The 25,003-nt window shown below is 42.7% G+C and overlaps 1 protein-coding gene across 1 annotated transcript in view; it reads right to left on the bottom strand.

Moving 5' to 3' along the window:
• Positions 1-17,966, bottom strand: part of pth2ra (parathyroid hormone 2 receptor a) — a 147,553-nt gene extending 129,587 nt beyond the window's left edge. The window contains exons 1-2 of the mRNA XM_034215067.1: positions 17,480-17,966; positions 10,346-10,451 (exon numbers count right to left, since the gene is read on the bottom strand). Of these exons, the coding sequence (XP_034070958.1) occupies positions 10,346-10,451; positions 17,480-17,629 (256 nt within the window). The 5' untranslated portion in view covers positions 17,630-17,966. The remainder of the gene's footprint in view (positions 1-10,345; positions 10,452-17,479) is intronic.
• Positions 17,967-25,003: the final 7,037 nt, after the last annotated feature.

Raw genomic sequence — 25,003 nt, 5'->3', positions numbered from 1 at the left:
CGGTGGGCTCAAGCAGACAACCCTGCAGGACGAGCGAGGGCTTCAGAGGCTTCTATAATACAAGGTTCCATGTTTCTTGGAGGAGTTTGATGTCTTCCTAACCTCTCCCATCACGGGGCGACACCTGGATGCGCCACTTGGAATACGCAGTTGCACTGCTCTCAGGCAGATAGCAGAAGGAATGCAGGCAGATGAGCCTCCATTTCACTGGGGGGATCAACTACAGTGCTCACTGGATGAGCCACACAAAAGCAGAGCAATTGGGGGGGGGTTGAAATGTGGCGCTCTGATGAAGAAGTGTTTGAGCCAATCAGCACCTCAGTGCTAATCTACAGTATCAGGATGCCTTTACACATGCTTTTTAAAAAAAAAAAAAAAGTTAATTAGTGAACTTTGAGCCATCATTTATTTTGCAGGCAGCTCTCTGCCTCTCTCACGTTATTATGGCGCGCGCCGGAACCAACAATCCGTTTTTACCGTAAATGAGTTAAATGTGCTCTACAAATAAAACTTGATTTGATTTGATTTGACAAAGCACATACAACATTAATTAAACTCGATATTTGTTCACTTGAATTTCACTTTGAATTCTTGGATATTCTCAATGGGTGAATACATTTTTTATAATAATAATAAAAAAATTTAAAATTAAAAAAATTAAATAACACCGAAGCTTTCTCAGGGTGGGCCAATGAGTAAACTGGGTGGGCCTGGGCCCACCCTGGCCCTATGGTGGCTACGCCCCTGCTACAAGCTGATGCTGACAGCCCCGCTCCTGCTGCCCGCTTGCAGCAGACCACACTTCCACGCTCACCGGCAGGCACCGACTGGCTATTGGGAGGACCGGGAGGGTGTGTGTATGTGTGGCCCGAGCGAGCGAGAGAGAGACCTTACGTGTATTGTTGTTGTTAGCATCTGGTGCTAGCTAGCTGCGCTAACGGATATAAGGAGCCAGAGGCGCGGGAAGGTATTGTTTGTAGATGTATGTGCATTAATAAACAAGGCAAGTCAGGCTGTGTCTCAACGCCGTGTATTCACACTGAGCAGGCAATCATACAACGGAGGGATATTACGTGAGGCAGATATATATAACACAGGCACAATACGTCCACAGGGTGGAGCTGCAACCTAGCCTAAACCACCCTGTAACATCTCCCTTCCTTTTGTTAAGTAACAACACAGGATCAATACTGCCATTAAACTGTTGACCTTCAATCAAAACATTAATCAAATGATTTCAACAACAAATAGTGCACATAGCAGAGACACTTCAATAATAGCCGGATCCGAACACATCAGCAATAAACTCAGAACAATCAATCACATTTGTTTTACAATCTCTCCACTTCCTTTTTTTTTTTTTTTACATCTTTATCGTCCATGTGTGTTTGAGTGCGCAGAGTCCAAGTGTGTGTGTGTGTGTGTGTGTGTGTGTGTGTGTGTGTGTGTGTGTGTGTGTGTGTGTGTGTGTGTGTGTGTGTGTGTGTGTGTGTGTGTGTGTGTGTGTGTGTGTGTGTGTGTGTGTGTGTGTGTGTGTGTGTGACCTAGAGGTCAAGTCTGTCAGGAGGTCTAATCAGCCGTCCGCTCCGGGAGAAAGCCCGGCCCTGTAACTCAAGGCATGGTGTATCCCCAGTCTGCGGGGAAGACTGTGACAACCCCGGGGGTGATGGCCTTGGAGACTCCTTGGGGACGCCGACGACCTCTCTGGCGCTCCCCCCACTCGCAGGCTGCTCCGGGGCCGATTCTGGGAGAACTGACGGCTGGAGAAGGGCCGCCTCTGCTGGTCGAAGATCAACCCTGTTGCACCGATACGTGGTCCTCTCCACACCGACCAGATAGGACCGCAGTCCCAACTGCTGAAGGCACACACCTCTCCTCCATCGGCCCGTCCTGTCTCCTGGGAGTGGCTTCATCCGTATGGGCTGGCCGACGTTCAGCTCCGGCAGATCCTTGGCAGATCTGTCATATGTCAGCTTTGCTGCTTGATGTTTCATTTTCAGCTTGTCAGGAACACCCATGACGACCTGAGGCACCAGTAGCTGGTCGGCCACAGGGAGAAGGGTTCTCAGTCTCCGCGACATAAGCCGCTGTGCTGGGCTGCAATGCATACCCTCAGTGGGCGTATTTCTCCAATGCAATATGGCCCTCCAGGGGTCGTCTTTGGCACGGTCTGCCCTTCTGCACAGGCTCTTTACAATTTTCACTGCTGACTCTGCTTTGCCGTTAGCCTTTGGGTGCCTTGGTGAGGACATGACATGCTCAAAACCCCACTCTCTCGCAAACGCCCGGAACTCTCCACCGGCAAACTGGCCTCCACCATCAGAAATGGCCCTGTCTGGGACACCGTAGCGTGCAAACTGTGCCTTGCATCTACGGATCGTGGTGTCTGCTGATAGGTCAGGGAGCAGGTCGATCTCCCAAAAGTCAGAATAATGGTCCACCACGAGCAAGAAGTTCTGTGCTGCGTAGCTGTACAGATCCATGCTTACTAGCTGACAGGGACGTGTGGGGAGCGGGTGTGACATCATAGTCTCTTTCTGTTTTTCGTGTGCATACTCATTGCACACAGAGCACTTTTGCACATAATCCTTGACTTCCCCTTGCATACCGGGCCAGTAAAGTGTATCACGGGCCTGCCTGTAGCACGCCTCGACCCCACCTGGTTGTAGTGGATCCGTCTCAGCATTTCCGGGCGCATAGCTTTTGGAATGATGACCCGCTGACTCCTGAAGAGCACGCCATCCTGTGCACTTATCTAATCTCTGATGGCCCAGTAGTCCCTGACGGCTACAGGGGTCTCCTCTTTGTGTCCTGGCCATCCCTCCAGCACGACAGACTGAAGTGTTTGAAGACACACATCCTCCTCAGTGTGTGTCCGAATCTGTGCCAGGCGTTGGCTGCTGACATTTAAATAGTCTGCCTGCTGAATGGCCGCCGTGTCACCCTGCTCCTGCTGCATGCTGCAGACCATTTCACATTGGTACAGTGTGTCTGTTCTCTGTGGCGGGGTGGTGGCTCTGCTGAGCATGTCACTTATGTACATCTCAGGGCCTGGCTTGTATACCACCGCAAGGCAGTAGTTCTAAAGTGTGAGGAGCATGCTCTGAAGGCGCTTTGGCGCACTGAGGAGTGGCTTGGTGAAGATGGACACCAGCGGGCGGTGGTCGGTCTCTGCAGTCACATCACCCCTCCCATATAGGTAGTAGTGGAAGCGTTGGCAGGCGAATACGATGCTCAGGCACTCCTTTTCAATCTGTGCGTAATTTTGCTCTGTTTGGGTCAATGCCCGGGAGGCGAATGCGACAGGCTGTCCCCCTTGAAGCAAGCAGCAACCCAGACCCGCCTGACTGGAGTCGCTCTGTACGGTGACTGGCTTGCGGACGTCATAGTACCTTAGGACTGGCACCGCCGTGACCAGTGCCTTGATTTCCTTCATGGCGGCATCATGTTTGGACAGCCAGTGCCACATCACATCCTTGTCCAGCAGTCTCCTCAGCGGCTCACATACCGCTGACAAGTGTGGCATGAATCTGGACAGATAGTTCACAAATCCGACACACCGCTGGACCCCTTTTGCGTCTGTGGGGTTTGGCATGTCCAGAACCGCCCTGACTTTTTCAGGGTCAGCCTTGAGGCCCTCCGCGGACAGTATGTGGCCGTGGAAGCGGACCTCCTTCACTCGGAACTGCAGCTTTTTCAGGCCCAGTCTCAGCTTTACTTCCCTGCATCTGTCCATCAGAGTGATGAGGTTTGTGTCATGGTCGCGATTGGCCTCATCCTCTGTGTCCCCACAGCCGACTATAAGGATATCATCGGCTATGGGCTCAATCCCTGTCAAGCCAGCCAGCAGCTCATGCTGCTTCCTTTGATACAGCTCCGGGGCAACTGACACACCGAAAGGGAGTTTCAGCCAGCGTTTCCTACCCCACGGTGTCCAGAATGTTGTCATAAGGCTGCTTTCTTCATCCAAGCGGCACTGCAGGAATGCATCACGTGCATCCACCAGGGTGAATATACGTGCCTTCGGCAGCTTATACAACACGTCATCTAAAGTGGGCATAAGGTAGTGGGACCGTTTCAGAGCACGGTTGAGAGGCTTCGGGTCAATGCATAGTCTCAATTTGTCTGGCTTTTTCACTATGACTAGATTGCTAATCCAGTCCGTGGGTTGAGTGACTGTGGTCAAGTGTCCCTCCTCTTCATATCGATCAAGCTGAGCCTTAACAGCTGCCTTGAGGGCCACTGGAACGTTCCTGGGAGCACACTGCACCGGTGCCACAGTGCTGTCCAGCTCAAAGTGAATAACACCGGGCAGAGACTCAACAGGGCTGGTGAACACGTCGTGGTAGGTGCTGACCAGACACTCCTTGGTCAGGTCTCCCTTTCTGCAGTGCTCCACCTTATTCAGCTCCTCAGGAATGGTGAAGCGTATCAGACCAAGTCTCTCACATGTCTCACCCGAAAGCAAGGGCCTCTGGCCAGTATGCACAATCTCAAAGTCCAGTCTGTGCGTCTTACCCCTAATGACGCATTGTGTGCTGTACACACCTAATGAGCTCATCCACTCACTGTTGTATAGTTTTAATCTGGTGAGACTCTTCAGAAGAGGTGTTCTAGGCGCCAGTCTCGTCTTGTCCTTGATGCTCATCACATTGCAAGTGGCTCCAGAGTCGAGCTGGCACCTCTGAACCCCACTTTACAGTGGCAGGTTGACAAACCACTTTTTACCCTCGAGTGTTCACAGCCCCCACGCTCTCCGCTGTGTACACGTCTCTCTCATCGCTGTCCTCCAGATCCCCTGGCAACGGGTCATCCACAGCATTCAACTGGCGTGCCTGCTGGCCTCTTTTCATGCATACTTTTGCAAAATGGTTAGCAGTGCCACACGAGTGGCACGATTTACCAAAAGCAGGGCACAGGTCCCGCCCACGCTTGTGCCGTGTGCCACAGTACTTGCATTCGCCAGCGTCTCTCATGCTCTGTGGTTGTGCAGATGTGTTGGTGGACTCGGATGGCCTGCTGGCAGACCTCCGTCCATATCGCTGTCCTTGTGTGGCATTAACGCTGTCCCCAGATCCAGAGCTGCCCAGTGACATGGTTTTTAACTTGCTGTCCATGACTTCGGCTGCACGGCAAATTGTAATGGCCTCGTGCAATTTAAGGTCCTTTTCCCTTAGTAAGCGACGTCTAGCACCCTCGTCAGTTATCCCGAGAACAAGCCTGTCCCTTATGAGTTCATCTTTTATAGCTCCATATTCACAAGAGGTAGCCTTTTCCCTCAGCCTGGTAGCAAACGCATCCAAGAGCTCTCCATCCTCTTGTTTAAGGTTGCCAAAAACGTACCTCTCAAAGATTACGTTCTTTGCGGGTGTGAAGTATTGCTCCAGTGCCACCAGTATAGCACCCGCATCTTTTTGTTGGTCCGCGGTGAGTCCCAGGTTGTGTTTGTAAACATGTCGGCAGTCGTTCCCCATTAGCCTCCTGAGCGCAGCTGCTTGTACCGGCTTTACTTTCTCGCTGAGCCCGGTCGCAAGCAGATAATCCTCAAATTCTGCTCGAAAGCTCACCCAGTTGCCGTGGATGTCCCCCGCCATCTTCATAGGCTCCGGAGGTGGGATGCTGGATGCCATTGTTCCAACGTGACGCTAATGCTAACAGGCTAACTGAAACTGCTAAACCTCACCAAAACAAATAAACGCACTCTGTCTCAGCGACGGACAGTAGCATGCAATCCACAGCTGGGTCCTATTTGAGCTTCTGACACCATGTTTGTAGATGTGCATTAATAAACAAGGCAAGTCAGGCTGTGTCTCAACGCCGTGTATTCACACTGAGCAGGCAAGAATACAACGGAGGGATATTACATGAGGCAGATATATATAACACAGGCACAATACGTCCACAGGGTGGAGCTGCAACCTAGCCTAAACCACCCTGTAACAGGTATTTTGAGTGGGGATGCTGAGGTGCTGGACTCCAGTGAACACTATTACGGGCACTATAGAGCACGCACAAAAGCACTCCCCACACGCAAACACACAGTACACCCGCGACTGTTACAATGAAGGCTCGATAATCAGCTCACGGCATATGGGGTAAAGTGCTATTTTTTACGAGTGGGGAGCGGACCTGACCTCCTCTAGGGGGGTCCGGGGGGATGCTCCCCCGGGAAGATTTTTTTTAAATATTGAAGTTAAAAGCATCAATCTGGTGCACTTTGAGAGCAACATTAAGAGATCTATGGATACATCTCTCAACACCCAGATGAAACACAACTGTAAGCAGATGTTCTTTTTCTTTATGGATATTTTACAAATCATTCCCCTTTCAAACTGTATTCTTGTTTTACTGCCATATAGTATTTCATAACTGTTTTTCCTTTATTCTCTTATTTTTTTTTATAACGATAATGATCATATGAAGGTGTGCCGCGGAAATAATCTTTTGAATAATTTGTGACCAAACCGTTTGAGACCCACTGAGATAACTTAGACTAAAGTTAACTATATAAACACTCACCTCACCTGAGCCTCTCAGTCTGAGAGGAGAGCTCTCCTCCAGTTTGTTGTGGAACCAACAGCTCCGTATGTCCGTTAGTACAGCTAGCTAACCAGATGCTAACAACACGGTCCCTGCTGCTGGCACCGGTCCCTCTCTCTCTCTCTCTCTCTCTCTCTCTCTCTCTCTCTCTCTCTCTCTCTCTCTCTCTCTCTCTCTCTCTCTCCCTCTCTCACACACACACACTAAATGCGCTATTTCCGCACACACACAAAGCCGAGCTTGAATGACACAAGCACACTTTTATTTCCATGCAACTCTCTGATTGGTCTGGTGTCTTGCCTCTGTTGCATTCACTGAACACGGGAAATTACAGTTCTGTCGTCCTCTAGTGTCTTGATGAGGTTCACGTAAAGCACGGTTAATGTATTATATTATGGAGGTAGAATTGTCCGGGGCTACAGAAACAACATTCGGGGCAGGCCAAAATATTATTTTACCAACAATGTGGAATTTATTGGCTACATATTACACAGATTATGCACAGCGGGAGCAGCAATAACCATCAAATAATAATTCAGACAGGGGAGCTCCGCACCCCCTGCCTGCCGCTAGGGGGTGCTGCAGTGCCCTCAGCACCCCCCTTCCCGCGCCCATGTAAGGAGCTGTTTCAATGAAAACAGAGGAGTGACATTTCGCCGACAACTGCGCCGAGCACTTGACTTTATGCAGGAAGCCAGACAGTGGGACATTGTACGAAAAGTCAGCACACTCAGCACGGATAGTGCGCGCAACATGATTGCAGCGTCCAGGCAGCTCCCGTTCGAGCATATGCCTTGAGTTGCACATAGCTCCAACGAGCCAGTCACACACACACACACACACACACACACACACACACACACACCACACACACACACACACACACACACACACACACACACACACACACACACACACACACACACACACACACACACACCACACACACACACACACACACACACACACACACACACACACACACACACACACACACACACACACACACACACACACACACACACACACACACACACACACACACACACACACACACACACACACACACACACACACACACACACACCACACACACACACACACACACACACACACACACACACACACACACACACACACACACACACACACACACACACACACACACACACACACACACACACACCACACACACACACACACACACACACACACACACACACACACACACACACACACACACACACACACACACACTTTGTATTGTATTATTGTATGAGAGAGGTTCCAGGTTGAATTGAGGCGAATATTTGTAATGTTCAGAGGTTGTTGTGTTTAATATTCATGAGAATATGTGTCATTGTTCAAATGATAATAAACATTAGAATAAAGCATATTTGTCCACTCATATGTTGATAAGAGTATTAAAAACTTGAAAAATATTCCTTAGGTACATTTAGAACAGATAAAAAATGTGCGATTAATTTGCGATTAATCGCGATTAATATGGACAATCATGCGATTAATCGCGATTAAATATTTTAATCGACTGACAGCCCTATAAACAACGTAATTAATTTAAAAAAAACATGAAGTTACTGATACCGTCCACTACATTACATTACATTACATTGCATTTAGCTGACGCTTTTATCCAAAGCGACTTACAATAAGTACATTCGACCAGGAAGACACAACCTTGAAGAAAACAGAATCATATAAGTACATCAGGTTTCATAGAGCCAAACATTTCAAGTGCTACTCAACTGGCTTTAGGTAAGCCAGTCCTTTATTAGTATAAAAGTGCTTCGTTAATAGTTCTAACGCTCGAAGTGGACTCTAGTAGACTCCTAGTTACGTCGCGAGCTGCGTACATGATTTCAAATACCGCAAAATAATCTGTGACGCGTGTGTATTGTGTTTGTTTCCCGGGGAAACAAACAAGAAACACCGGCTGTTGTTATGCCTGCTGTGACGTTAAATTACCGCTTGTAATTATGCCTTTACAAGCTTAAAAGTTGTATTTATCATCTGAATTTGGCGAAACAAGTTTAATATTCTAAAAACCAAGACTTTGTTTATTTTAAATCAGATGAAAACAAACTGTCACGGACCCTGCCGTGTTATCTATGATTACTATACGCTTTTCATTCATAATTTCAGCGGGAGGGAGGGGGAGCGGCGCTGAGTGCGGGTTGACAGGTGTCTGTGTTGACATTCCCCTTATTGTGGAATAAGGGGAATGCAGAGACAGGCTACAAGTGTCTTAGGTTCAAGTTAGACAACTAATGTCTGGGTTAGTGTTCATGACTTCATGTTTATGTCATCTTAATGGTTAATCTCAATGCACACACATTTTCCGTGCTTTCCAATAGTTTAAAATAGTTTTATTCCACTGTTAAATAAGCTGTTCAATACAAACATGCCACTTTTAAAAATGTAATAAAATTTCTGTGAACTGATATTTGTTTAGTGAGCTTATTAGAGGAGGTTCCCTGAAAGATTGTAAAATATCAATGAAGATGTCAGACTTAGTATATTTGTTAATAATTACATACAACACATCAAATGTGTGTGTGTATGTGTGTGAGTGTGTGTGTTCCAAGTGAATCTGCATAAATTATGTGGCCCCCACCACCATCGAAGTTGCCCATCCCTGCCAACCGATATGAAAAGATTTGTTTTTTATTGAATGTACAGACAACGGCCTTGTTTGACCAGAGTGTAATGACAGCAGAGTCATGGTTTGTCTGCATTTTCATTCATAAGCCACAATCAAACCACAAAGTATGCTTATAAGGTTGACTGACAACAGAGAAATAATTAAATGAGAGCATCTAAACAGAGAGTGGGTAGTTGATGAAGGGTAGGAAAGCACTTGATGGAGGTTTCATTTGGCAGCTATCAACCTTTATTGTTAGCTGAACTAAAGTGGAAGAAAGAAAATTGAATACTAGAATTTCAAAAGCTCCTGTCAGAACTGTATTGACAGCTTTTACCAATAAAAGAGCAGCTTAACAATACTTCACTATTTATAATGAAGAAACACAACTGAAAGGCATTCACCTTTTTGCATTTCACATTGTGTTTCCATGTCATATTTTAGATTTATGCTAATTTTGGGTTGCCCTTTTTGTTGATTAGTTTGCAATTTCCCATATTCCTTTGAGATTGATTAACATACAAAAATAACCAAATGTAAGCTTTTCTTGTAGACAGTAGCCTTCTCAACTGGGTAGTTGAGTTGTTTAGGAACCTTTGAAGATTCTGACATAACATGCAGCCTAAAAACATATTTGAATGTTCTTGCATGTAAGTTTGCACTGAGAGGAAAAAGACACCAAGTTGTGGATAATAAATGAGGTAAACAATCTTTGACTCATTAGGTAACATTATTTTACCAAGTCACAGGTTTCAAATAAAAATGCCTTCTTTAAAAAATAGTACATTGTATATTATTAATCCAGTGTGAGCAAGCCGATCCTTGAAGCTAGCAGCTTTTAAGCTAACGTTAGCCCCTTTGTCTTTTTCTTTTATGGTTTTTGTAAGCATTGTATTTGTCTTACCACATCTGTCAAGCCTTTGAAATCATGGAACCATTAACAAAAAAACAAAAAAAACTGAAATGATCCACATAACAGACAAAAAACCAAGGGCTTTAAAAGTTTGACCTGCCATGTTTCGCATTTGAAACAGCATCGCATTCACATAAACATAACAATATTTCCCAAAAAATGTTAACCAAATAATCCAAAGAGTGCAGAATTGTTTAGCATCAAAGCAACTTTCTGTGCATTGTATGTACCTGTGGCCCCGGGATCAATGTTGGAGAGGTTCTGGTAGCACTGCTGTTTGATTTCATAAAGGATGTACATCTGCTCGTGTGCAGTGAGAGGGACATCGAACCCCGTCTGTGGAGCAAAACAAACAAGATAATTTCTGTCACTGTCTTCGTATGCAAATTATAATCTGCCTTATTTATTTCGGTAGCCATCTGCTGGGTGCGAGGTCAACTTTTTTGGCAAGCACGTACAGGGAAGATGTGAAAACGTTTACAAGTGAAAACAGTAGAGAGAAACAAAATGTGATCATATCCAAGGTTGTTTTAATATAACACTTTTGTTATGTTCATGAGAGATTATTTTTGCATCTGTTTATTTCTTCTCATCTAATGTGTATAATATAATGTATTTTACATCAAGTTGTGTTGGTAACACTGCTAGATACACAGCTAAAGCCTCAAATAATTGATCTAAAGACTTAAGCCCTTCTTATAACAAACTAACATCATTACTTCAACTTTTAAATCCGTTCACATACAGTATCCACTCACATTTTTTCCTGAGGATTGTTCCTGACTATTTCCTGGTAATGTAGTATTTTTTTCTTTTTCTTAAAGAAACATGATTTCTAACAGTAGAAGACTGAAGTCAAAGGTTACTGGACTTGCTGCTCAATTCCCTGATTGTTTCCGTTCAATCATGGGTTGGTGGGGGCGTCTGCACCATGTAACTATGTTTTTGTCAGAGTTTAGAGTCATTACTGGGGCTATTTGGTTAGTCACATCATTTGAACATTTTATTTCCCATGACAGTGCCTGAGGCATCTGTGCCAAAAACGACTCAATCTGTCAAACATATGACAGACGAATTGAAGAGGAGCCTTGAGACACTGTTTTGTGCAAGTTCCCATTCCCAAGAAGAGTATACTGGGAGAGTCTGTGCTGCTGTACTGTATGTGAAACAGTGGTTCTGTAGGAGCATTAAAACCCATTTAAACATCCCAATTTGTAACTTTGGTGAATTATAATATATGATTTACCAGCTGAAAACCCATATGCAAAAGAGGGACGATTCGAGAAGAGTGAATTCCCAAAAAGTTGGTCAAATGTAAACATCCTTATTTAGTCAATTACATCATAACATTGTAGGCTGAACCTTCAAGCCTCATTTAAACGAGTTATTTAACGGTGCAAAGAGAACATTCAAGGTGAAGTCTAACTAAAGGGCTCTAATGCTAGAAACATGTGGGCAGGACTAAGAAAAATAACAGATGATAAAAGGACTACTAACGATGCTGAGGAATTGTCTGCATCTAAGATAAACTGTACTCCTTTTATTAACGTTTTCAGAGCTCCCAGGCTGTGGAGGTATAGAAGGCCTAGGACCTCTGCCTTCTGGATTTAAACAAGGCAGATGTGCCCGGCTGTGCTCTCACTATGTGTGCAGTTTGGCTGGCAGAGATCTTCACAGACATTTTCAAACGGTCAGTGCTCCAGTCTGTAGTTCCTAAAAAAATAGTCCACTGTTGTTTCTGTAACCAAAAAAACTAAAACCATATGCCTCAACTAATGCCCAGTTGCACTCACTTCCATCATCATGAGGTGCTTTGAGTGGTTGGTCAAAATCTTCATCAACTCCTCCCTCCCTTATTCTCTGGACCGCCTTCAGTTATTCTACAGAGCAAACAGGTCCACAGACTACGTGATTGCCCTCTCCCATCTGGTTCAGTGGAACACTTAATGTATGTGAGAATGCTTTTCATTGACTACAGTTCAGCATTCAACAACATTGTACCCTTCAGGCCTATTATGCCCCTTTCACACCAACGTGGTTCCAGGGCCGCTTCGGAGCTTGAGCCTGATAAGCACCGTTTTTTCCTGTTCACACCGCAGAGGAGCCGGCTCTTTTTCCTTACCAAGCTCTAAAAAATGGTCCGTCTAGAAGCAAGAACCGCATACGTCACGCTTACGTCGGAGGCGGGATTAATCTGATCAACAACAACAAAATGCCGCAAATTCTGTTCAGCAACACACAAAACTACAAACCAGGATATATGCCAGTAAATGTAAGCAGCAGTGGACCGCTGAAGAAACAAATTACCTCCTCAGGCTTTGGTCAACGCAAAAGGTACAGAGGAAGTTGGACGGCACAATGCGGTCCAAAGCTATTTTCCAGCAGCTGCAGCGGCAGTTGGCCACTGCTGGATACCACCGGACTCTGGAGCAAATAAGCAACAGGCTAAAAAAACTCAAGAAAGACTACCGGGATCATTGTTGTTGTTGTCGATATGAGGGATTTCCGCGAGGTTTGGCTTTATGAAGCAGGCACGTTAACGGTTACGTCATGACGCAAACAATGACGCAGCACCACTCGGGCTCTGGGCGGTGTGAACAAAACCGGGGCTGAAAAGAAAAACCGGTTCCGAACCAGAAGAGCGCAAGCACGGAGCTAGAACGGGAGCTGCGTTGGTGTGAAAGGGGCATTATTAAGCTCAGGGACCTTGGGCTCTCTTCCTAACAGGCAGTTCGGGTGGGAAACATCACATCCTTCCACCTCCCCCTCAACACTGGAGCCCCTCAGGGCTGCGTGCTTAGCCCTCTCATCTACTCCCTTTTCACACACCAATGCGTGCACTGACGTACACAACTCCAGCACCATTGTTTGGTGAAGACACACCTGTCAGAGCCCTGGCATCTCGCTGCCAGGAAAACAAACTTCCATCTAAACATCAGCAAAAATAAGATGGTTGTGGATTACAGGAAGCAACACAGAGAGGGACACGCCCCCATCAACATCAATGGAATACGTTGAAGAGAGTCAGCAGCTTCAGGTTTCTCGAGGTTCACTTCACTGAGGACCTTACATTGACCCATCGCAAAAACACTATCACCAAAGACAGCTTGACAGCGGCTCTTCTTCCTCCACAGGTTGCAGAGGTTCAACATGAACTCAAGTATCCTAACCAGCTGCTACACGGCCTGGTACAGCAGTTGCACCGCCCTCAACCATAAGACTCTAGAGAGGGTGGTGAAAACTGCACAGCACATCACCAGGACTGAGCTACCATCTACAGTATAGAGGACCTTTTTCACTCAGCATCTCAGGAAGAAGGCCCACAGGGTTATTAAAGGCCCACATCGCCACAGCAACACACACTTCTGTCTGCAATCATCTGGAAGAAGAAACAGCACGCAAAAGCCAACAGACTCAGGGACAGTTTTAACCAACAGGCTATCAGACTGTTGAACTCCTGAGCTCTCTGAAATGCCTTCACATTTTGTGCATTCATAATACACTCTTCATTTGTACATAATGTGTATAGTCCTCATTTCCATTGTATTATTACAGTATACAGTATTTATTCTCCTCTACCTTATTTATTTTCCATTCTGTTTTATCTTATACTATTGTATACTACTATTTGTAGATATGTTTTTATTCTTGCACTGACTTGAACCACTTCATCTATACTATTATGATTCTATGTTCCTGCCTGTTGGCGTCAGCTGATAGAGGTGTTATGATTCTATGTTCCTGCCTGTTGGTGTCTGCTGATAGAGGTGTTATGATTTTATCTTGTTATGCAGCATGTTGATGATGCTCTCTGAACTAGCTAAATACAGGGGTCTGGGGGAGAGTTCTTCAGATATGACGTGGCAACTCTACCGTGCAGTCAGATCGTGGCTGCTGTGACTTGTGATGTGAATTCTCCGGCCGAAGCTCCAAATAAACCATCAGTGTTTGACATCAAAGCTCCTGCTCTTCCCGTGTCTCTTTCCTGAGTCGGTGACTCCCACTGCATTGCTACATAGAAGTTTCCCTTACACCTTTCATATTCAGTATTTTCAGTTTTGCGTTGTTGGAAGAGGCTGAGACTCAAGATTGTGATTGCCATAACTATGTTGTAGCTATTGTGCATATGACAAATAAAGCCTTTGAATCCTTTAAAGTAGAATAATGTATTTCAAGGAAATACATGCCTGTAAAATGCTTATACTCAACATGTGATGACCCTACACATACAACTATACAGTATATATACTATATATAGCACTGACGCTTTTATCTGAAGGACCTAGCTGTAAGAGGTTACATGTTTTCCAAATCAAAAGTAGGTTTAAAGTCGATAAAACTTGCTTTAAAGTGACCATACTATTTTTAAATTACAGGTAAAAATATTGTAATATAATAAATGTTTTTTTGATCCGTTTGCTGTGTGTGAACATTATAACTGCATCCATAACAAATACGTTTTTCAGAGCAGTGGTAAGGAAATAACAGACTATCAATTCTGCAATTGACTAATCAGAAAGGAGTATTTAACAATTCAGATTTTTCCTTTAAGGATATCCTGAAAAACTTAAAATGTGAAATACCCTTGGACTGGATTGGCGGGATACAAAGCTTATTATCTAAAGAAGCCAATTAGTCCCTAAAGATTTGTTTTATAGTAACTGTACAATATGTTCATTCATTTTATTATCTGGTTTCCAAATCACACTTGCAAAATTACAATAGCATAAAAAAAGCAATACGTCTTATTGTGGCAACCCTGTACTGTCAGGACAATTAACTCGAGTGAACAAACAAGGTATTTTTGTATTGAGAACCACATTAAGACACAGATTTAGTCTTGTGTCTTATTTTTTTTTTTAAATAAGACTATTGGCCAAGACCAAGTCGTTTTTATCTTTTAAAGACCTAGAAAGGGTTATTAATGTCTTTGTTACCTCGAGACTGGGCTATTGCAACGCTCTGTATGTGGGTATGGACCAGGCCTCAATTAAACGCCTGCAGCTAGTCCAAAACACAGCTGCACGTCTTCTGACTGGCCACAAAAAGCGTGACCACATCACCCCAATTTCAATTTGGTTCCGAATTTAATTTTAAATCCTATTATTTATTTTCAAAGCCCCAAATGGGCTGGCTCCGGCCTATATAGCCAAACTCCTCCATCGCTACACCCCAGCCAGAGCTTTAAGGTCTGCTGACCAGCTGTTGCTGATAGTGCCCAAGACCAGGCTCAAAACCAGAGGGGGCCGAGCCTTCGCAGCAGCTGGCCCTAGGCTCTGGAATACTCTGCCCTTCCATGTGTTGTACGTAGACGGCTCTGCTAAAGATTATTCCCTCGTTTAGGTTTTATGTTCTGTGATTAGATAGGTGCCTGTTTTATTTTGATAGTCTTGTCTACTCTCATGTGTCTAAAGTATGTTTCCTGCCTTGTCTGTTTTCCCGCTGTTGTGATTGTCTAAATTGTCTTCACCTGGTGTTGTCTGTCTAGTATTAGCAGACCAATCAGGCATACTGATTGTCTCACCATAGTTAAGAAATCTCAGAATCATGGTCATCACAAGGTTAGAGGCTGAATATTTTTAAAGATATAGAAGTTTGCTGATTATAAATGGCCACGCTTGTATTTTTCAATAGGAAGGAAGAAAGTTAAAACATCTTCCGTCGTAGACTGAAAACCCACCTGTTTCAACAACGCCTTGATCAGTAGGAACATTCTCTCTTATGTATCCAATACAATTATATTTACGATGATTTGGCTTATTCATAGCTATTGTGCCTGCAGGATTCTTGCTTTTGTTTTTGTTTATTTCTCTATGGTTCAATGCACTTGTTGTAAGTTACTCCGGAACACAATTACTATAATATAATATTTACAAAAACAGCCGCAGATGTTCAGCTAAGCTCTATCTTTGCCTGACCGTTTTGTAGCCCACTCCTAACCATACGTGAGACAAATGCACAGCTCAGCCTCTGGAATCAAAGGCTTGTGATCTGTACGCCCACCACCTTCCAAACCTAACTCCCTGTGGCTCATGTGCAGCACAAGAGCGCAGCACTTCATCAACTTGGAGGAAAAAATAAGGTAAATGTTAAACAGAGAGAAAGATGAGAAGTATAAGCGCAAACAATCAGTTTTAATTTCAGAGATGAAAGGCAAGCTGTGGTTTCCTTACAGTAATCAATGGTTGGTAATCACAGGCAACAATGCCGCATGTCTCATTTAAGCAGCAATTCATTCGTTTTCCACACATATTGATCTGGCTGTTTAAATCACCCTCCAAGTCAATATCGGAAAGCTACAGAAATGATGAAGGGTCCACTTCGTTTGAACTTTTTACTTATAATAAAGAGACAGTGTCCAATTGGGTCGACATATTTCAGGCAATGATTGCTGTGACACTTCTTCCGGGAAAATCTTGGCACTTTCTTCGTAAAGAACCTTCTAGCTCTGGTTTGTAATTGATGATGCACAGTAGGTTTTGTTACGTCCTGATCCAACCTTAAACATGTACCACACTATCGAAATAAGTCAACAAAACCAACAAGTCCTTGAGGCTTTTGTCTTATTAAACATGACTTTATAATGGGAAGCCAAAAAACCTGGTAGCTCCGGTTTGTAATCTAAAATTGCACATTGAGTCTTAAAAATAAAAGTTCCACTACTCGACACAGCCAGTCAATGAATAGTACATTTCACACATTGACAAAACAACAACCATTTTGCATGCTACACTCTTCTCTGAAGAAACTGGATTATTCATAGGTCAATGACTAATTAAGTCTGACTCAGTTGCCAACACTTTAATCACCCACAAGCCTCGCAGAATGAGAAATATTGTCAGATGATGATTATTTAACTCCCTCAAATTAGGGAGGAGTCTATTAGTTATAAACGCAGAAAGACTTCCTGCAGTGCTGGTGTTGCAGAGATTTGTGTGACCATCTATAAAAAGATACCCGCCTGATACAGAGTTGCAAATACACTAAACACTGTGGAAAAAAAGACAGTTTATGACTCATACTGGTCCCTGGCTGACCGCTTATGTATATGTGTTTGTATCTGTAAGGGTATTTGTAAGGGAAACCCCTCAGCAACACAGTTATATTGAGGGAAGATCAATTAAAATTATCGGTGTATTATCAGAGGTAAAGCGCGTTCCTGCATTTTATGGCAATAAATCCAGTGCAGCTTTTATGCCGGTGAATTTCAAAAATAATATTAGGCTAACATTTGTATTCATCTTTGATTAACAAGCTGAAGATGGGATTATTATAAGGCAATACATATGAATTTAGTTCTAAAAAAACATACTTTTATTATAGGGTGAAAGCATTTTTGCTGAAAACAAAGGATACATAATTACCTGTGCGTCAACTGAGGTCCAGCACAAGAAAAAGTTTAGGACTAATATCCACACGAACAAATGCATCGTTCTTCTTTCTGCTTTCATCTCCTGTAGTGTAAACATGTATACACCATACAGCTTATGCTCGATATCTCCTCTGTTCATCATTGAGAAGCAGCTTCACGTAAAGTTGTATCGCAAGTTGTGGTCCAAAAGTGAGCTTCCCAAACGCATATTAAGAATAGACTTCACCAAAGCAAACATTCCGAGTATTTCTCCAATAGTATAAACTCAACAAGCGTCTGTTAAATGGTCATCGTGACATCGCTGCCCCCGCAGAGGAAGAGTTTCGGACGCACGCTGGCACTGGAGATTTCCGCTGGTTTTGGACATGGATTGCGAGGGGAGAATCCTTATTAAAGTGAGCCCCCCGTCCATTTTCGGCCAAATGCATTGATGGAATTTATCATTTCTGTTCTGAATTCCTTATGTGTGAGAAATCCTCTCAGCCTGCTCTGCCACACCACACAGTTGGAAAGCGCACCCTGCCTCCATGTGTCGTAGTATTACGCCAGCATGTGACCATTGTGGTTATTGTCTTCTCTTGCATTTATTCACCTCACGGGCTGCTGGGGACGGGGGCAATCACCGGTGCGTGCGTCACTTTTGACTGCATTGTTATTGACCCACAGACATTATGCTCTAAAATATATGGTAAAATGTGTATTAATATTTATATTTATTTATCTGACCAATTACAATGTAGGCCTACAACTGTTAAATATTGTCTATAGTGACTTATCATTGGAATGATGGGTTATAATAGAATATCGTTATTACTTGGGGGGGAGTGGTGCAGTAAACATTTAATGAGATTAGTTGTAAAGATGAATGGAGTAGCTAACTTTGTCTGTTTCTCTTTGTTACAGAGCAGGTATCATGTACACTGGGTTTTTAGAGCCTTTATGCTAAAAAAGCGTTTAAGACAAAAACGAGGCGGTGAAAGTTCATTATCTGCTGAGAAAAAATTATATTTATTATCAGAATATCAGAATAAAAAAAACCACTATTAACCAGAACTATGTGTCATTATCTTATTGAAGACCAACCAAAGAAAAAGTTCAAGACTTATTCCACAATATCTTAAAATAATACTGTATATAATTGATCATTAGAATTATTGTAGAATAAGGACCAATAGTAACCACCATCAGGTTTGTGATTCAATTCAAACACATGCTTCACTCAGCCATGGTATTTTTCTGTAAAACTGTGTTTCATTTGCTATTTCTGAAGAAGACGATGTCTCATTTGCAACAAGTCCTCCAACTCATACGACCAAATGGGTCGATTGTTTAAGCCCTTATTACGACCAAATATGTCGTTTGTTCAAGCGCTTAATACGACCTATAATTACGTTTTAAAGTTGTCGGCCTCTAGTGCTCCTGTTGAATGCAAACGTTACAGATGGTCGTTTATTCACAAATAACCCTCTCTGTAAAATCCTAAATTGTAGGATAGTTTGGCCATTAAAACGCTTTATGATTAGATTTCTAGCGAGAAGTATATATTGTACTTTTAGAATCCACGTCCAGTCGTTATGTAGGATCTATAGTTTGATAGATATTACGAAGATGATTTGAGGTTTCGTCAGGAGAACGTGTGTATGCGGCAAGCTTCCATGTAAAGTTACGGGTTGAAAACAGTATTTCCAGTCTCGACGTTTTCATAATAAAACCAATGATCAAATGATTTAACAGTGATATCTGCAGTACTCATCCACTAAAAAACATCAGTTTATCCTAGTTAATTATACGACATTAATTGGTTTAAATAGTGTACAATGCTTTTGTGTTTTTCCCATAGGGTTTTCTCTTTCGATTCTGAGAGACACATTTCTTTTTTCAGAGGTTTTGATAGGCTAAAATCACGCCGCAATGCACGTTGGGATATGGTGTTTATGTGATATGAAATCGGAAAACATTTTTTTTTTTTTAAATAATACTTTATTCCGAGTGTTCTTGCTTTTCTCTTTGAAAGTCATCACATAACGGCATTGTAATACACGGTTCGGCTGCATTAAATATTACATATCTGCCGTAGATATGTATTTATAGAGCCCTGATCAGAAGACCTTTTGACAAACTGGAAGAGATGCCGCCAAAACTGAATACGTGACGTGAACCATAAAATATCAACAATTAAACAACATCTTCCATTTATTTTCACACAATACGTCTCCTTGCAGTATCAACACTAATTCGGCTGACTTTTATATTTGATCCAATAAGTAGATAGTCTGTATTTACACCATAACGGTGCACAGCTGATAGAAAGGGATTTTTTTGTAGTTTTTAAAGATATTACTGATTTTCTGAACTACCTTTCCAACTCCTCATGCAGTTGACTGTTATAGGTCTATAAAAGTTGATGGTACAATGCATAAGCTTCACATTGAGAGACTGAAACTGTATTTTCCTTTACCGTTCTGTTTTAATTTCACAATAAAGTGAATAGTCATATTATGTTTGATATTATGTTTTATTAACTAGACCACTGGTCTAAACCGTACCTCCTAGTGGTTAAAGCACGTTATTGAATTTAGTTGTTGAATAAGTTTAATTTTTATGAAAACATTTAAATATTAAGAGTAGCCTACATACAAAATAGGGGTCAATGATAGAAATATAGAATTGAAAATATCAAGAAGATACTGTAGTGATCTCTACAATAAAACAATTTAGTGCAGGACGTCCAAAGATATTAACAGGAGGATGTGCAAAACAGACAAACTGATAAGGCTGAATTTTACTCAGGTGTAACAAAAGTCTGATTTAAGGGTTGTTTATATTTCACATCATTAATCAGAATCTGCAAAGTAACAAAAATAAATGTAGTAGAGTAAAAATACCAGGTTGACCTCTGAATTGTAGTGGAGTAGAACAAAGTAGTACATGCTGCTGTAACAAAAACATTTCCCAACTTGGGATCAATAAAGTATCTTATCTTAAGATGATCGATGGCTACTGCCATATTTGCTAAATGTGCATCTGAACCTTGACAAGTGCATGTTTCAGGCTTATCCATTAACAACAGGAGGGGTCACAGACATAAGACCAGCTGTTAAATAAAGATCTTCTGACCTTAGCTGTCATGTGGGTATATTAATGCTGCCCATTATGGGCACAAGCCATTTTCACCCATGTATTAATTATGTTTTAAATTTGATAACACCAATGTGTTTCGTATCCCCTAAACCTCCAGGGATGTATACAGTTTAATACTGGCAACTTCTAATTGTGGGAAATACGAAAACGTCTTATAAAACTACAATTCCCAGTAGAGACGTGCCATAGAACATATTGCGAAACACACAATAGCCAGCATGTGTAATTCTGGGGGGGGGGGGGGGGCTGGGCTGGACCCGTCCAAGTCCAGTTTTGGATAGTCTGGCGTGGTTCCATTCCATTTCAAAGAGCTGTTTGACATTCGGCGTAACCTTGTCGCACTGCCACTCCAACATCCAATCACAGAGCTTGAGGGCTAATCACGGGGTTTGTAAAGCAAGGCAGATGTTGTAGTCCCAAACGATAGCTAGGGATTCTGGGTAGTGTAGTGTCTTCGGAAACTCTGTAGTGTCTAAACTCCGAAAAAACTATTTGTTTCTCCGAATCGAAGGTTAAAAACACAAAAGCATTGTACACAATTTAAACCAATCAATATTGTGTAATTAACAAGGATAAACTGATGTTTTTTAGTGGATGAGTAAAGGAGATCATTTGACAGTGTGGGGAATACTTCCGGTTTTATTATGAAAACTTCGACACCGGAAATACTGTTTTCACCCATGCTAACTTTACATGGAAGCTGCCCCATATACAGTACACGTTCTCCTGGCGAGACCTCAAATTATCTTCGTATATCTATCAAACTGTAGATCCTACACATCCACTGGACGTAGATTATAAAAGTACAATATACACTTCTCGCTAGAAATCTAATAAAAAAGCATTTTAATGGCCAAACTATTCCACAATTTAGGATTTTCCAGAGGGTAATTTGTGAATAAACGACCCTCCGGAGCGTTTGCAATCGACAGGAGCATGTTGTTTCTTACACGGCCACTAGAGGTGCTACACTTTAAAACGTGACTCTGGGTCGTATTTAGCTGCTGAACAATCGACCTATATGGTCGTTTTTTGTAGGAGGACAGGCTGCTCATTAAATGTTCAAACGAGAAACAGGGGCCACAGAGTTCTAATGAATGACGTGATAACTATTATGCTTAATAGACGGAGACACACCAAGATAATGATTAACAGCCAGAATCGCTCAAGGCTTTGATCCAATCATTCCTAACATGTCATTCAATTTGCAGTTTATTAGCATCCTAACCATTCCTGTTGAGCTTATAGTCACCTTTTTTGTTTGGAATTATTTGATTATGTTTTGCTCACTTGCTCTGTTTTATATTTTAGCATTATACTCAAACTCTTGGTGTACCAGCATGATGCAAAAAGCCATTACAAATCTGTCAGTGCAGTTGCAGTCATTTTCGGACTCTCAGTTATCTTTTTCTTTAGCCCTTGTGAATTTCTCCACTGTGAGACTAATACAGGAATTCTGATCATTAATTCTCCTTCACTTTTTTCTTTTGACCTAACAAAGTCTCCGATAAAGGTCAAAAGAAAAGTGATTAGCAAGATACAAAGGACATATTTGTTGCGAGTGTTAGACTTGGGTTGAGGTTGAATAGTCTTTGCTTTTGTTGAGTTAAATGACCAAAATAAGTAAGTAAGTGACAGCCATGACAGGGCTGTAGATTTATCTAAATGATCAAATGTTCCCTTATGTCCTTTAAGATATGATACACTGGATCATCCTTTAAGAAAGGAAAGGGAATGCAATATCGTCCCACAATTCCTTGCAGTGCCAACATTTCGAGTGATTCAGTGGCTCACAGAAACAGCCAATAGTGACCGACAAACACAGATCATGTACACTGCTTATTTAAGTATTAAATAATAAAGTGCTTTTATTTCACTGTGTTTAATAAGTTGTCTTGCATTTTTAATGTTTCAAATTTGATATACATAGTATTAGATTTTTAGGCCTAATAAGTTATGCATATATTGCATGAAGTATAATTTGTTTTTATACAATCATTCGAAGTGAGATTCAAGTCGTTTGAAACAAGTGGACAGAGGGGTGAAAGCGGTGAAAGTGACCACAAGCAACAATGTTTTACGTTAGAGACATTTCTTTTTTACTTTCATTTTTTTTTAATGTTACAACCTTGTCATAGAAGTGTTTTACTGTTGCCCATGTTTATATAGCCCGCATAAAACAACAAAAGCGCATGATATGTACGTAGATGCGCTTTAAGTAGTCCAAGTACAGAACATTTTAGTTTCGGTATGGCCTTCAGATTTTCTTAGCACTGTGGTCATCATTTCCTTGATTAATTTCCCCTCACATCTTTCCTAAACCCCATCACAATTTTCCTTGAGGTTAAGGAACAGTGGTTATTAAATGACATAGGACCTAATTTGTGTGACTGCAGCCTTGGATTCAAGGATGAAATAAATATTTGGTGGTCAAACATCAAGATCACTATGACCTCACTTCTATGCTATTTTGTGAACACATTGAGGGATTTTAACTACAGGCAGACAAGTCCACTTAGATTGAAGGATGAACTGATGAGAATTTGGTGTTCAACGCTTGAATGTTACCATGATTTCTCAAGACACTTTTTTGGCCACATTTCAAGATTTAAAATGCCAATTACTGAACATTTCACACAAATTGTGGCAGATACTTCTAGTACTTGGTGTCATTTACATTTGTTCTGTTCATTTTAACTGAATGTCACGGTCCCCCTGAGTTGATTGGAGGTTACTCAGATCACCTGTTCAATCAGGAGAGACGGTTTTGATGTAATAATACATATTTAATGCGCAGATACACAAATTAATGTGACAGTAGTTTTGGCGATTAGGCCCCGTTGTGCAGGAAGTATCATTCGGGAGGGTAGAACCGATTCGATGAAAACCCCCCAAAACAAATAGTATTGTGGAATGAAATGTAAGGGTTTCTTACCATACAGGCTGGATGCAGAGATCTGTGGGATATGAATGAGAGATATACAGAGGGAGAGAAGAAGAGTTAATTGCATAGCGTAGAATTAAGAGTGATGTTACTCAGAGGGAGCTTGTTAGAGCCGAACGATGACACATGTATTAGCGACTGGCTCGACACCGAGCCAGGCCCTGGTAGGGGATAAAGCATGAGAGACACATGAGCGTATGAGATGGCTGAGATGCGTGGAAGCATGTGGGGTTGTAGCAGGGGAAGGAGTCTCGAAATATATAGGGCTTAGAGTGCATGGAATGCACGTGGTGTTTTACGGGGGCTGGTGACATGAGTATGGTCGGCTAAGAGAGCATGAAAGCACGGGGGTTAACATGAATGGGCTGGGACGTACTATGATGCATGGATGATCATATCCTGGCTTGACACAAAGCCCAGACCCTTCCGGTCGAATGCATGGGGTTTTAGCAGGGGATGGTGACATGAATATTAATCGGCTATGAGTGCATGATTTGCACAAGAGTTAACATGAATGGGCTGGGGCAAAATGAGTTGCGTGGATGATCATATCCTGACTTAACACAAGCCCAGACCCTTCCGGTCAATGCATGAAATACACAGGGGTTATAGCATGAGATGGGAAGAGGATGAGTATACAGATGAAATGCACATGTTAATTAGCATGGTATTAAGACATGAAATGTCGCACGTGTTTATGTGCAGATAGTGACATGATGAGTGATATGCCAATATGCTATAAGACACCACCACCAGTTATATGCATATCTACCCGGGCTTGAGAGATTTTTGGATTGCCAGAACAGAGCTGATGTCAGGGCAGATGTAGGAGGAGAAGGCAGCGGAGGACCACCGCCCGAGTTATTGCAGGGATGAGGATGATATGCCTTGATTAGCCGCAGAAGTAGCTGCGCCTATTCTAAAAGAGTGCCCTGAATAAAATTGGGGTGATAGACCACTTTTGATGACTACTTGCTTTAAGTAGTATTTGAACCGGAATTGTGACAGGGGAGTATTCCCTGAAATGGGAAATAATGGTGAGAGGGGGCTAGAGGAAGATCTGAAGCGCAGGTAATTGATCATAGATTTGGGGGGGCAGAACGGGGAATCGATGTGAGCCGCAATGACGGAGCAAGCACCTCCGGACTTGGAGTGACTGGCGTAAAAAGACAAATCGGAAAAGCAAATGTCTCGATGGGGGTCGAACACGAGGGAAGCTGTGGAGAAGGAGCACGTAAAAAGCTAAAAGAAATAGAGCATCAAGTAGAGCATCTATATATGGAGTGAATATTCCTTCTCTAAGTTTGGAAAGTATGAGGCGCAGAATGGAGAGGGTAATAGGTCGTCTGCGGTCTGGAACAGGAGGGGAAGTGTTACGGTGTGCAGGAAGCAGGACCCAAATGCAGATTTTAGTGACAAACGTATCACCAA

This window comes from Gymnodraco acuticeps, unplaced genomic scaffold, assembly GCF_902827175.1.
Source record: "Gymnodraco acuticeps unplaced genomic scaffold, fGymAcu1.1, whole genome shotgun sequence".
NCBI lineage: Eukaryota > Metazoa > Chordata > Actinopteri > Perciformes > Bathydraconidae > Gymnodraco > Gymnodraco acuticeps.
The sequence above is the reverse complement of the archived record's forward strand: the minus strand, read 5'-3'. Positions and strand labels throughout refer to the sequence as shown.